Below are 14,893 nucleotides of genomic sequence, written 5' to 3' on the forward strand. Positions count from 1 at the left end.
ATAGTGGAAGGTGTCCCTGCCCATGGCAGGGGTTAGAATGGGATGAGCTTCAAGGTTTCTTAAGGCACAAGGAGCTGGGAGGGGACACAGACAGGACAGCCGACCCAAAAGGTTGAAGGACTATCCCATATCCTGTCATGCTGAGTAATAAAACTGGGAGGTGTTGCCCAGGGCTGGGTGGACACTGCTTCAGGGTCTGCAGCAGGTGGTGAGCAACTGTGCTGTGCATCACTTCCTCTATATATCCTTTTGTCATTATTATTATCATTATCATCATAATTTTCCCTTCTTTTTCAGTTCTATTGAATTGCCTTCATCTCAACCCACGAGTTTTGTGTTTTCTCTCAGTTCTCTGCCCCATCTCACCAGAGAGGAGAGAATGATCAGTTGTGTGGTATTAAACCACAACAACGTTGAAGAGACTGTTTTAGGGTTGTGGATTATTGACTTCATCAGGCTCTTAATTGGGACCAGAAAGGTAGTGTTTAGTACTGTAGAGCCTTTCGAAGATTTTATAAATCTTCAGAAGCAGTGTGCCTCATGACACTGTTTCAGATAATCTACCCTTCCCTCCTTTTCGCAGTTTAGTGGTTTAATTTTGAGAACCCTAGCTTATCTTTGCCACCTCCCAGGATGTATAAAGCTTTACAAAAACATCTGGAACTTGTATTTCTGTTGTGGTGTATAAAAAAATTACAAGAGGATAGAAGTAAAATAATAATAATAAAAAACCCCTCCGTGTGAAAGAAATCCAGTTTATATGTTGGAGCATTTAGGCAAATTTCACTTCATGCCTGTAATGATGCCAGGCAGAACTAGTACTGTTGCAGTCATCTGTGGCTATCCTGTTGGCTTAAACGGGAATTCTCATGGAATCATGGAATCCTAGAATGGTTTGGGTTGGAAGGGATTTCAAGGCTCATCTTATTCCCAGCCCTTCCACTATCCCAGGCTGCTAGAGCCCTGTCCAACCTGGCATTCATCCCTTTTAAATATGAAATTTTCTTCCTTTTATCCTGTTGTTTTTTTCCTGTGATGTTCTGAAGAAGCAGAATCTGAAATATTATTCTGTCCACACTGTATCAGTGTCTATTTTTCTATGTTTTCTGTTAACTTCAGATCTGAAAAGAATATAGTAAGGAAAGAATATAATATAAAGAGTAAGGAAACAATATAGTAAGGAAAGTGTCTAAGACAGTGCAGTATAAGTTACTTTGTTTTGCATGTTAAAGAAGTTAAATATAGTCTTGTAATTTTGAAATATGCATAAATATAAAATTAGGTTTAACAAAGTAATATTTCAGATATTGTGAACATACTGCTACATACAGCTAGAAACTTCCAGTTCCTCTGTCTTCCCAGGCTCTTTACCTATTTAGCATTTTAGTGTGATGCTTATGATCAGAAATAATATTTTCCTTTAAAATGTTTTTAACTTGAGTGTGTTGGAAGCATCAGCCAATACTTAGCACCTAATGTGACACTGCCCTTGCAACTGAAAGGAATGTTATGAACCTGCTGCATGGGGTTGGTTTTTTGGAGGACTTGCCAACACACAAGAGGACTTCAGGAGGTCACTTGGGCCATATATTCATATGCAGGTATCTCTCTGTGACCTTGTTCTCCCTGGTGGAAGATTCAGATTAATCACTGGTGTTTTGGCCATATCCCTCTTTTCCTAACTATTGAAGAAAGGCGTAATGGCAGATAGCAGCCACAGAAGGATGGTGTGGTAGAAGATTAAAAACAAGAACTACACTAAGAATAGAAATCTGATTAATTTAAATTTCTTTAACATGTGATGATAAATGTTCAGTTGTTTCAGGGTTTTAAAGTAGTTTCTTTGCATGTTACCTCTCTGGTTAATTCATGTGAAAAACTTAATGGTCAACATCATTCATTCTGATAATAACAGTGGATGAAAAACATGTTGATAAAGGGTTACTAATATAACATGAAATTGCTAAGAAGGCTGCAATTATAGTTCTTTTTATTATAAGAGCTCTCTCAAGCTGCTTAACACTGAGTGGCATTAGTCCCCTTGCCTACGACATGGCAGTAATTGTCCTGCAGTTGTCATAATGAGGGAACACTGGTTTGTTACATAATCTGACTATAATTACATTTGAAGAAAAATACTCATTGGATGGCTTGAAATTTTGTAGGGCTAAGAGTACTTGAAATTCTTTTAACCGGTTATACTTTAGTATTTTGCATTCAAATGGCTCACAAGTTTTTATCGTTTACACCTTGAATCTTGATGACAAAAAGACTGGAAACTAAACTTTCTTAATTTTTCTGTTTTCTGTAAGAAGGTGTGTTTTATCTAGGTTTTGATTTAGACATGTATTAAAAGAAGAAATAAGGATTTACATTTCTTTAGGTAGAACTTACTATTTTTTTACCCACTCAAAGCTTTGACCTGTTAAATGAATGATAAATTCATTTAAATTTCAATTTGATGAAATGCTCAGTCTCTGCCATAAAATTTCAAGATACACTCAAAAAATGAACTGCTAGGCAGGCATTTGGGGATGAATCTAATACTATGTGACTGGGAGGGGCTGCTTATTATCCCCTTGTAATGAATGTATCAAGAGCCCAGATGTGATAAACACAGAGGTTTTATCCTTTCCTCTGACTTTGTACTCCAATAATGCTGAGTCTGCAGCATCTCTGTTTCAGTTTTGGTGCTTTTCTTAGTTTTTTTCAGTGGTGTAATGCACTCCCATGAACAGTGGCAAGGGTATAAGGATTAATGGACTTGCTGGAGAGGGATGATGGGAGTCCTTTCATCCTCCTCTGGTGCTCGTTCTCTTCTAATCAGTATTTGGGCGTGTAGTTGGTCATCTGGTTTCACCAACCCTGCTGTAATTGGAACAGGAATTTCAAATGCAGTAGTTTGGTATTGGAGTTAATTATTTTTAGTGCTGTAAGTATGAAAATTACTCTGCATTTGGGGCCCAATCATCAAAGTTTGAGCAATGTGATAATGAGAGTTTTTTCAAGCAGCCTCTGGGGACATTGCATTGGCTTTATACATTATGCCTTACTACTGGAGCTGTACGTGCACAATGTACAATTGTGGAATCAGAGAATGGTTTGGCTGGAAGGACCTTAAAGCCCATTCAGTGCCACCCCCTGCCATGACAGGGACGCCTTCCACCATCCCAGGTTGCTCCAAGCCCCGTCCAACCTGGCCTTGGGCACTGCCAGGGATCCAGGGACAGCCACGGCTATGCTGTGAAACCTGTGACAGGGCCTCAGCACCCTCACAGGGAAGGATTTTGTTCCAATATCTAGTCTAAACCTACTCTCTAAAATAGCCTTGTTTATTAAAATATGACCAAGCCTGTTATTTGTTGTCTTTTTCTCTGCAGCTGGCCTGTGGACAGTGTTCACGCTGGGTGGGGTGGGCAGCAAAGCATCAGCCCAGCTGGAGCAGTGCTCCCCTCTGGCCAGCCAGAGCCTGCTGCTGCTGCTGGTGCTGGCCAACCTGACTGACACTCCAGACACCCCAAACCCCTACAGGCAAGCCATCATGTCCTTCAAGAACACACAAGGTTTGTATCTATTCTTATTTCTGAGCCTGAACGGATGAAGTGGAGTTTTAAGATGCTGCGATTGCTTAGAGGTTCTCTGTCCAAGATTTTTTGTCCTTCCAGCCCACCCATGGAAGAACGGTATTCACATGTTTTTATCTGGGAGTTTTGAGGTGGAATTCCTCAGCTGCTGGATCTTAGTGGTGGGGGCAGAGGGAGGATACTTTATTCTTCTGACTTGACAAATACTAGAAAGCTTCATAATCCTGGTCCAGTTTACTTCTGGACTAGAAGTCCTTGAAGGTTGCTGCTGACCTTGATGATTCTGTGACTCTATAATTTCATAAAATATAAATAAAAGTAACCTATAAGTAGATTGGTTATCCAGGAGTCTGCAGGAGTCCCCTAAAAATTTGTAGCACTTTTTGTCCTGGTCATGGTACTTAGAGAGAAGGTAAAAAATTAAATTGCTACCTGGGTTTGCTGACTGTATTCTTGTATTTCAAATGTAAGGAAAAAAAATGTTTAACGTAAACACTGCCATGAGTTTTGTATGTATGAGAGGTTTCAGAGTTGTTTTGGTGCTTTTCTGGGTTTTGAGAAGGCAGGTTCCAGTCTGTGCCATGTGGCACTGATTCACACAGGGTCTTGTTTGGGACATGGGAGTGCCCTAACACAGCTTGTGCTATCTAGATAGCTCAGTATGCAGCCTGTGCCTTTCACAGGATTATTTAGGTTGGAAAGGCCCTCCAAGTTCCACCATTCCCCAACACTGCCAAGGCCACCTCTACCCCTTGTCCCCACGTGCCACATCCACACGGCTTTTAAATCCCTGCAGGGATGGGGACTCTACCATTTTCCATGTGTACTTTATCCATACTTAAATCTCTGAATCTGAGCCATGTGGTTTTACCTTTCATTGGCTTTGTGCAGGTTGGCACCATGCACAGGGCTCAGGAGCTGTGTGACAACCTGTGAAGCCACAGTAATATCCCGAGTTATGCACTTTCTTCTGGGGAATTTTTGTATTCCTTTATCCATTAAGTTTTAACCAGGTTGAGCTCTAAATTAATTCACCATTACCTAGGAAAATTTATTGGGTTGTGAAGGTGGAGGATTGTTTTCATAAGAAGAATTCTGAGTCCTAACATGCTTCTTTGATTTATTGGATACCATTTACAGGTGGTTGAGATCAAATTGTTGATAAAGTTTTTGTTTTGTTCTGTCTTTAAATTGCAAGCTTTCTTTAATGTTGCATTTTGTTTGGCTTTGTTTCATGCCATCAGTAGCTAGTAATGTATTTCATTAAAGCGTGCTATACATATATCATTATAAAATTTTGAAATAACTTATTTTGTGTCAAATGTAGCATGAAAAGCTATATTTTCTCTATATGTGTGTGTTGATAGAATGACTTATTGTTTCCCAGAAACTTGTTCCCACTTGCAATACTCATAATTGAGCTTAAATTTGATTTCTGTGAACATTCTAAGGGGTTTGTAAGAGGAAAATAATGTGAAAAAAAGAGGCTGGTTGCAGTCATACTATATACTATAAAAGGAAAATTGGCATTTTTAAAAAAATAATTTCTATAATTTAATTGGGACAAAACGAGAAGAATTCAGGATAGGGGTTTTTTTTGTACATGGTTTAGAATAGTTTAATTTTTCTGTTGATCAGCTTAATGTTCTGCAGAATAGTACAGGATATGCTGGTGTTGCTGGTAAGTTTCTTTAATTCTGTTCAGATTTTTATTTTACTGGACTTTTTAGTATCCTTTAATAAAACTGATAGTGAAATGCTATAAATCCCAGTGGCACAGCTTAAACATCCACAGAAGTGAAGGTGCAAAGCCAAGGGGAGCTTCTCAGCTAATGGCACCAAGGAATGAATTGTTCTGATTTTGCTGTCTACATCCAGGTTTTCCCTCCTGAAGGGAAATTCCTGCCCAACGCAGGAAGGTTTTAAACCAGCTGGTCCGTAGTCATGGTCAGTAGTTGATGTTGGAGTCTTTCCTGCGCCTGAGGGTGCATGGTTTTGGGACAGGCAGGGTTTCCATCGCTGCGGGGCTGCGTCTCTGCATGGTTCCCAACTCCTGCAGGCAGGAGTTCTATTTGCTCCAGGGCCTCCTGCTGCCTCCAGCTCAATGGCTGGAGCTGTCCCCCCTTGCCCTGGCCAAGAGGATTGGTGGCTCCCCAGCACGCTGTCTGCTGGGCCCCACAAAGCCAATGGTAGCCAGGGCTCCCGCAGGGCTCCTGCAGCAATTCCAAGCACTTTTTCCATCCAAAGTGGGTGGAAATGTTGTTCAAAATACATGACGACTGCCATGCTCTTCTGTGCTGAAAGATACTTAGCAAGCTTCAATAAGAATATTGTCTTAAAATCACAGAACCACAGTGTGGTTTGGGTTGGAAGGGACCTTCAAAATCACCCAGTTTCAACTCTCTTGCCTTGGGCAGGGACACCTTCCACTATCCCAGGTTTGTCCTGGATACAAGCCTTGTCCAACCTGACCTTAGAGACTGACAGGGATCCAGGGACAGCCACAGCTTCTCTGGGAAACCTGTGCCAGGGCCTCATCACACTCGCAGGGAAGAATTTCTTCCTGATCTCTCGTCTAAATGTCTTCTCTTTCAGTCCAAAACCCTTCCCCCTTGTCTTATGGCTATTTGCCCATGTAAAAATTCTCTCACTCTCCATCTTCTTCAAAAGCCCCCTGTAAGTACTAGCTTTTTCTTTTTCCACAGGGAATTTCTAGACCTCAGAAATCTGTGCAAATAGGTGTTTTTATTGAGGCTGGTAAAGGTTCTGTGAACAGAAATCTGTTTTATTTTCACTTCCAGCCCTGGCACAGTGTGTATTGTGATTATGAACAAACTGCTGTTACTTTGAAGGATGTCAGACAACGTGATGTGATGTTTTACATCACTTAACTCATGAAGCTCCCCACCACACACCTCTGAATCCTAATACCTACTTTTCACTGAGATATCACAGTAATTTTGACCTGTGCACATCCACCCTTTATACCAAGAAAGGGGACACTCTGCCTTAATGCCAGAGAACTAAACCTGTAAGTTCGATGTGCAGGGTTTGGAAGTTAATCACTGGTATATTGTTTCCAGGGAAGACCTTGTGGCTGCCCCCCTTCCAGCAGCTCCTGGGATCACATTCCTTCTTAGCTGTGGAAGCCATATGGAGGGACAAAATTGTTTTATGAAAAAAGATGAATGTTTTGTGCAGGTACTGGGGTCTTACTGAAGCTCATATGGGTGGACAACCTCAGCTTTTTGGCACAACTGAAGCTTTATGAGGCTCTATTATGGTTTATGACCATCGGTAATAGAGTCACAGGTGACTTTTGTTTCCTCCTTTCTGTGGTGTATTAAATATTTCCCCCAGAGATTTTATAAAATGAACAAATAAATGAATGATAAATGTATTTGTTAAAGACTTTATTTTATTTCTTTATTTCAGATAACACTGCTTTTTCATCATCAAATCCACACGCTTTCCAGATTAACTTTAACAGTTTATACACAGCTTTATGTGAGCAGCAGAAATCTGATCAAGCCACTCTTCTCTTATACATGCTTCTGCATCAGAACAGCAACGTGCGGACCTATGTGTTGGCACGGACAGACATAGAAAATCTGGTGAGTCTTGCTCTGCCTCCTTCATTCTCCTCACGAGGCATTGGCCCTGCAAGCTTGGGTGTCACCAGCTGCCAGTGGCCTCTGTCCTGCAGTGGGAGCAATAGGTTCTGGATCACTCATTTGCCAGTTCTAGCTCACTTACTCATTTTTGTTACGTCATCTCAGGAGTGTGCTGCTGAACACGTCACTGCAGTCAAGGGTGGTACTGCTAAAGGTGCAGACCATCTTAGATTCCCTCTATCTCTGTGCCACTACCATGACCCAGGTCAAACATGCCCACTTCTGATCATTCTGTAGAGAAACTGGTAGCAGATATCATTCCATTCACTATTTTATTTATCTCTATTGGATATTCAGGCCAAAAAGTTGCACAAGCTGTCTCTGTGCTTTCAGGAGTAATAGTTAACAAAATGAGCTGTAACTGGACTAACATGCCAAATGTCTTACAGGGTTGACCTAAGACTGAAACTCCTCAAGGAGCAGCTCACAGATTTTATAGAAATACAACTGTAGTGCCTTTTTAACCACTTAAATAGGATTGTGGTTAATGGCCAATATAACAGACACCTGGTATGGTTTTGTAGGTTATAAATTAGCTTATGCTCCCCACTTTAGTAATGTCACAAACCACTTTAACAAATCTTACTTATTAAAAAGCATTCCTTTAATAAGATAATGGCTGTCTAGGGGAATTGGTAACAGAATAGAGGAACCCTTTCCATTTTAATATTTGAAATCTTGCCAGGTAATTAGATCCCTTGCCTATTTGATGGCAGATATGGAGTGAGTTTGGTTTCAGTCCAAGTTCTAGCAGATGTATTGCTAAAATCGGAGTTGATAGACGCCACTGTTGGCAAACTGGGGTGAGATGGTTGATGCTGAATTGATTCAAGACTAAACTCCTGTGTCCACAGCAGATTATGTAGGCAATGGCTGAGTCATTTTGCATGAATTCTGTGAACAAATGGACACGTATAATTTTTGGGGCTGCTAGTGTGTGATATGACAAGTTAACAGCTGCTAACCATAACAATTTGCTGCATCTTTAGATGCACAGCATAGAATCCTAGAATGGTTTGGGTTGGAGGGGACCTTAAAGCCCATCTTGTTCCAACCCCTTGCATGTGCAGGGATGCCTTCCACTATTCCAGGTTGCTCTAGACAAGTAAATATTAGGTGTGTGCATTGTTTTATAATCATGGTGTCTGATACACTGTAAAGCTTCCAGAAACACAATGCAGTGTATCTGTCAAAACAAGTCAAGATGCGGGTACTCAGATACTCTGCAGTGTAGGATATTTCCATCTATTATCACTTAAAAAAAATAGTCAGAAAATCTCAGAAATTATCAGCAACTTTAAACACTTCATGGGAAAAGCTGGAAAAAATCAGAAAAGCATCACTGAAAAGTCAACAGTATGTTTTTGTGGATATTTTGATTTTTTTTTCAATACCAACATTTGAAACTACTCTTATTTTGCTCTTCATGCTGCTTCTTTTTGATCTCTACTGACAAATTAGTGACATCTTTGTCCAATCCTCTCGTTTTTATTGGGCCAATAGATAAGGATAAGCAGCAACCAACTGAGAAGACCCATTTTAATTGCTCGTTAAGGCAGGCTGAGCCAGACCCAAAAAGAATTGGTAGGGCTGGGAGGGCTACTGGACAAAGAAATCATGACCTCCTAACTACAATCCTGCGGTGAAAAAGGGTAATTCAGCCTTACACTTGATAATGAGATAAAGGGACTTGAGTACAGGAGCTGGCTGTCTTTCCCTGTATGGCAAGTGTGGTACTGATACACTGTGTACTATTCTGGTGTTGTACTTCCAGACTGTACTTCCAATAACTATTTTTAGTTACAGACTATTGAAAAATGGATCTGTGTTGAGAAACATGGAAGTTTTTTTTTTTTCTTTAAAGTTATTAATAACACTGTGAGAGGCCTAGGAAGCTAATTCTAGCTGGTCAGAGAAAAGCTTGGGGAGCATCAGGATGTGTATATGCCTTCATAAAGGGGAATCCTTGAAAAAAAACAGCAATCTCTGCTTGCGGAGAGGGATGGTAAGAATTAAAGCCTGGAGGTTGATTCCCACAATCCAGAGATATGGGAGAAAAACAGTAAGGTCATTAATCCGGAGTCAAAATGATCTTTGGAGGACTTTTTGGAAGCATATGGTGTAAATCAGTGGCTCTTTGTACAGAAGCAGTTGGATGAATGGGGTGTAAGGTATACAGGTGCTGTGTGAGAGATCACGTCCGCATGCAGCTCAGAGCTCATCCTAAACTTTAGAGGGTTTTGCAGGTTGTTCCTGTTTCACTGCACTCAGTGCATCCCATATGTTGTGTTTTCCCCTGTTTTAATTTGTCTCCCTTTCCGTGCTCAGGAAGCATCACCAGAAGGTGCTCTGTAACATTTCATAAGGATTTTTTGAAATGTGTCTCTGCTCTTTTTCAACTTTAGAGTAACTTGTAAATTAAAAGTTTGTTTTTCTTAGCTGGTACAACAGATACTGTCTCAGCTCACTTCCTCATTTGTATGTATCTCCCTCTGCCAGTTATGGGTAAATACCTTCACCTTCTGTTGGGCTTTGTGTTTTATTGTTAATAAAGAACCTTTTTTTTGCTCTTAATATAATTCTGCTTGGCAAAACTAATAGCATCTTTGTGTGTCCTTCATGACTTCATTTTTTAAAATAAATGAATTAAATACCTGATGCTAGAGTATCTTCTGTTAGAGAAGTTTCATCTAGTATTTGGCTGTCCTTTTCAAAGTGCTTGCAGGGATCCTCTAGAAAGTGGTGGGACAGATGAAATAGAGGGCAGTTAACACATTTTTTTTGATAAGTATATTGTTCTCGTCTGTGGATAGGAGACAGTCAAGCCTTCCTCTGTTGGAAAGAGCAATTAGCACCAGTACTGCAAGTAAGTATACCAGTTAGGTTCCTGCGTGTAAGAAATGAGCTATTTGATGTATTTTCTTTGGCTGCTGAGTTGAAATTTTGTTGCTGCTCAACGTGATTGGAATGAAATAACATACATGATGATGTATTTATATCAGCTGATGCTACAGCAATATTTTTTCCTGTAGTATAAGTTTGTCTTAAGCAGGTTGCTGCTTGTATTTTGTTTAGTACTAAAGACTATTAAAATCTATTTTTAAACTTTACTGGGCAAATCAACCTTGGACTGGATATAGCACCTGCAATTTTCAGTGTCTGTTTTTACCTGCCACTTGTTTTGGGGATTAAATGTAACTTGTTAATGGTGGCTGTTTCTTGCCAGTTAAAAGCTGCTCCTGAGGGAGGAGTGTTAGTAGTGGTGCAGCGGAGGTAGTGTGACGGCTGTGAGAAAAGGGTCAGCAATACAAAAGAAGTGGTGGCTGACTTCTCAATATAGGATTGGATTGTGTAAGAAGAGAAGTATAAAGGTTTTAATGTATGCATGCAGCATAGAAGTATAGAAATGTATTCTGGTTGAAAGTCTAGATAAATTTTAATATAAGTAAAATATTAACTGAGAGGATTCTTCTCTTTTGGAGGAATCCATCTCTTCCAAAATCCTCCCAAGTCTCCTTCCAGGCATCTCTCAGGGTTCAATTATCTTTGAGTTCTTCTAGAGACCCGAGACCCAGGCTTCAGCCCCAGGCTTCTTCAAGGAAGTTACCTAAAAGTCTTCCTCTTTTGAAGAAAACTGTCTCCTCCAGGTTCCTCCCAAGACTCCTCACAGGCATCTCCCAGAGTATTTTGAATTTTATATTTTCATATGATTAGAGTTTTAATTGAATCTTTATTGTAACTTTTTGTAGAAGTGGTGGCTTGTTAACTAGTTTTTGTTTTGAGAACAGTAATACTTGTCCTAAAGGTGTGTGTGCAGCACAGCAATCAATATACAAAGAAAGACATGTTGTAAGGAGGAAGGATTATGAAAAGTGTACTAATTGATTCTGGTTCCATCCAGAAATGGCACATAAAAGAGAATTAAGTTGCCATATGCCTCCCTGAGTTTTGTCCACTGTGTAAGTGGCACAGAGCCTGAAAAAGGAGTGGAAAGGGAAACATGGCCAAAGGAATGGAGGTTTTGGAAGCAGCAGAGGTTTTTTTGGGGCAGGAGGACTGATTGCCATGATCTGGAGTGCCAGACTACTCTTCAGTAGCAAGTATGGAGCTTTAGTAACAACACTTTCACATATTGGCTTGTAGGGGAATGGCTGCAATGTCTCAGTATCATGTATTTTTAAATGTAGTTTGTAGCCACACACTTGTAGGACTTGGAGCACTTGAGACCATGAATGGACTTTTTCAGTTACAATTAGCATTAATGTGCGTAGACAGAGGAGATATTTTGGGCTGTTCTGAAAGAGTATGTTTTGCCAGAGTGGTTTGTATGATTTAACACAACCAGACTGAATCACAATTATCTTTAAAGGTCCCTTCCAACCCAAACCATCCTGTGCTTCCATCTGGGATCTGTCTGGAAAACTAAGAAGTTGTTCCAGTGGTTACCTTTAGCAAGGCTTGTGTTGTTGTCCTTGCAAAATTGTAAATACATTTCTTCATTAGTTTTATGTTGCTTCCAGCTCTATCCAGCTCATTATAATAACTCTTGCACTTGGAAATGACAGAGCTTTTACAGTACAAAGATACATATAAGTGTTGGAGATGGAAACAGTTTGAATGGTGGACCAACACAGTGATGTTTGCCTCTCTTTCTCCCCATCCAATGAAAAGGACTTTTTTTTTTTTTTGTCCGTATGCAAATTAGAAGTTGTAGGGAAAACCTGGTCTTTACTCAAGACTGATATTCAGAAAACACAAAGATGATACTCTAGTTTCCACTGGGGAAAGAGGTTTCTGAAGGATCCTTTGAAACGGCAAGGGAAGGATGTTTGCAACATGTAATTAATTTTTTTCTTTTAATATTTATTTAATATTAATAAAAATATTACTGTAAGTATATTCTCCCTCTGCTTCTGATGTCATCTTGTCTTGACCCTGACCAAAGCATGTGTCAAAATATTTTGGTGGCCTGCAGCATTCAGATCAATCTCATTTCATTCTAATAAAAACTGGTTTCATATGTCCCAACTGTTTTGAGGATGGTTGACTGTAAGAGAACATTTTGGTAACTTCAGAGGCTTGTGAAGCACTTGGTGTCCTGGCTGCTTACCAGAATAGGTTTCACATGATTCATCCAGCTGCATTCGGCCTGTTTTGAAAAACAGCAAATTTTTAGGTATCTAGAAGCTTCTTGGAACTGAGGGCTTTCTCCAGTTCCTTTTTCCAGGGCTTTTTTGTGATTTCGGTCTATTTCTGCAGCCCAGGGAAGCCACGTTGTACTGAGCCAGTAGAAAGCTAATTTTCATTTGGTAAAGAGACAATGTTTGCATCTGGATTAACTTTAGACTAGCATTCAGGTATGCTTGCTGTTGCAATGAAATCTCATTTTCCTTATTATTGCAAGGCTTTGGCTTAAGCTGTTCATCCTGGTGGAAATGTTGCAAGACCTTGGGCTGAACTCTAATCATAATGATCAGTCAGTTCTCTTTGGCTGCATGTTATCTAAAATTGGAAAAACAGGCCTCTTCTAGTCTTAACCCAACCCAAACTGGGTTTTTTTCTGGATTATCTTCACACACCAAAATGAGATTTAATTTTCATGTCTCAAAATGCCTCTGTTCACCTCAGCTTCGATGTGCTTGGCTAGGTTTGAGGAGGAAAGGCTTTTCAGAGAAGGCTTGTGGTAGCACAGATGGGTAGAAACAACTGTTTTCCTGCTTGGACTGGTGAAAATCTTGTTTAACAATTGTTCCCCATAGTGTAGAGAGGAGGACTGAAGCGTTTGGAGGTTATGGTAACTGGTATGGCTAGGAATCTCATTTGTTAGGGATTGAAATTCCATTTCTGACCACAAGAAAACACTTGTTTAGACTCTCTTGTGAGTCAAAATAAAGCAGATAGGAGGTGTTTGGACACTGTATGTCGCTGCTCAGGGGTGGTTGTTTCAAGAGGGAGGAATTGGTATGAGGTCAAGGGCAGGGCAATACATGGGACCTTTAGAGCCTCCTCTGTTTAGTGCCTGAGGTATTTGAAGACTAAACTGATACACGCATTTTTCCTTCCCTAAAGGTTCTGCCAATTCTTGAAATTCTGTATCACGTTGAAGAAAGGAATTCACACCATGTTTACATGGCTCTTATCATTTTGCTGATCCTCACAGAGGATGATGGCTTCAACCGATCCATTCATGAAGTGGTGAGTTGCTGTTTTGGTAAATAATCCTTCAGCTCTAAAGATAATTTAAATATTTACTTCTAAGAAGATACATTGGCAAATCTGTTCTCTCGGCAGAGGCTGTATGAGCTCATCCAAATTTGATGGCATATATATCTTTCTTTTGTAAGGAGAGGGAACCTGAAGACTGCTTTCAAAGCTTCTCCCAAGTGAAATGAGCAAACACACTCCCTCCTCTAGAGAAACTGCTACAAATATCTCTTTTTCTGTCATTTTTGGTGTTCCCTGTTACAAATTAGCCTAGTAATAGCTGGGCAGGCTGCCTCAAAGGTGCTGAATGTTTGCCATGGAAGTGGAGGGCCTAGGAGAGAGGAAAAAAAACAGGAAACCTTTTTTATTTTTTATTTCTCTTGAAAAACTTTGCTTAACTAGTGTGATGCAGCCTTTAGCTGGAGTTGTATTTTCCATACTAAATGTTACTTCCTTACTTGGCACTTCTTTTTCTGTTTCTCTGTTAGATTAATTTCTATTTTATGTTGTCCATATAACAGGATCCAAATTTTTACTAGTTTTGATGGACCTTGACCATCTGTGCAGGAGAATACCTTGGACAATTATGTCCTAGTTTCCCAGCTTCTAAAACTATGATACTCCATGAGATATTTGCACTGATTTAATTTAATTTTTTGACTGGGACACAGAAATTCTCTTTTGGGGAAATTATTATCTTTGTGGAATTATTGAAATGCAAAATGCTGAAAGCAAGTTTCAAGGTTCTTAAAAAGAACCCTCTCCCAGGTGAGTTTCCAGACTTACAGTATTTTTTCTCTGAAATTTCATACTATTTAGTTTAGCTCTGTGTGTAGAAAGCAGGAAAGGATTATTTAAATCTCTGGGAATACCTTTTCTTGGGAATACCTTTTTGGAAGCAGCTTTTAGGAGCACCTATAGTAACCATGCAGATGACTGAAATATTTTCTTGAAACTTTTTACTGCCTCAACTTTGTGTGCCTTGAAGCTGTACATGTGCACCAGAGTTGTACATGTGTGATGTGTTTTTTTAGGTTCCATGTCACTGAGTCATTCTCTCTCATAAATTGGGCTTTTTGAGAGTTGGAATTCAGCAGGCAAGGTGTCATTCCTGCCTCAGTCTCTTCCCCTATCACTCTTCGTTCATTTTAGAGGCTTTACACAATAAATAAATTCAGTAAGTCTTCCAATAAATTCCTTACTGGATGAGTAAAAGTGGAAGATTTCCTTAAAATTCCTTAATGAGGATCCAGCTGAGGAATGAAAACATAAATCAAGTTTTCATGTCCGGTTTATCCTGCCTTTCAGCTAACCCTGCCAACTGAGTTGTAGTGTTTGCTTGCAATGTGGATATTGGTTTACTACTTGTATCTTAGTAAAAACACAAACCCCACCTTGTTCCTTTTACCCTGCACTGATTTTTTTTTCAGT

The 14,893-nt window shown here is 39.9% G+C and overlaps 1 protein-coding gene across 9 annotated transcripts in view; it reads left to right on the forward strand.

Moving 5' to 3' along the window:
- The window catches only part of DYM (dymeclin), a 211,894-nt gene that overhangs the window by 74,006 nt on the left and 122,995 nt on the right, over positions 1-14,893 (forward strand). For all 9 annotated transcript variants that reach the window (XM_054002973.1, XM_054002979.1, XM_054002978.1 and 6 more), the window contains 3 exons: positions 3,381-3,563; positions 7,020-7,198; positions 13,328-13,453. In XM_054002973.1, coding sequence (XP_053858948.1) covers positions 3,381-3,563; positions 7,020-7,198; positions 13,328-13,453 — 488 coding nt within the window. The remainder of the gene's footprint in view (positions 1-3,380; positions 3,564-7,019; positions 7,199-13,327; positions 13,454-14,893) is intronic.

The sequence above is a fragment of the Vidua macroura genome, chromosome Z (genome assembly GCF_024509145.1).
Source record: "Vidua macroura isolate BioBank_ID:100142 chromosome Z, ASM2450914v1, whole genome shotgun sequence".
Lineage (NCBI taxonomy): Eukaryota > Metazoa > Chordata > Aves > Passeriformes > Viduidae > Vidua > Vidua macroura.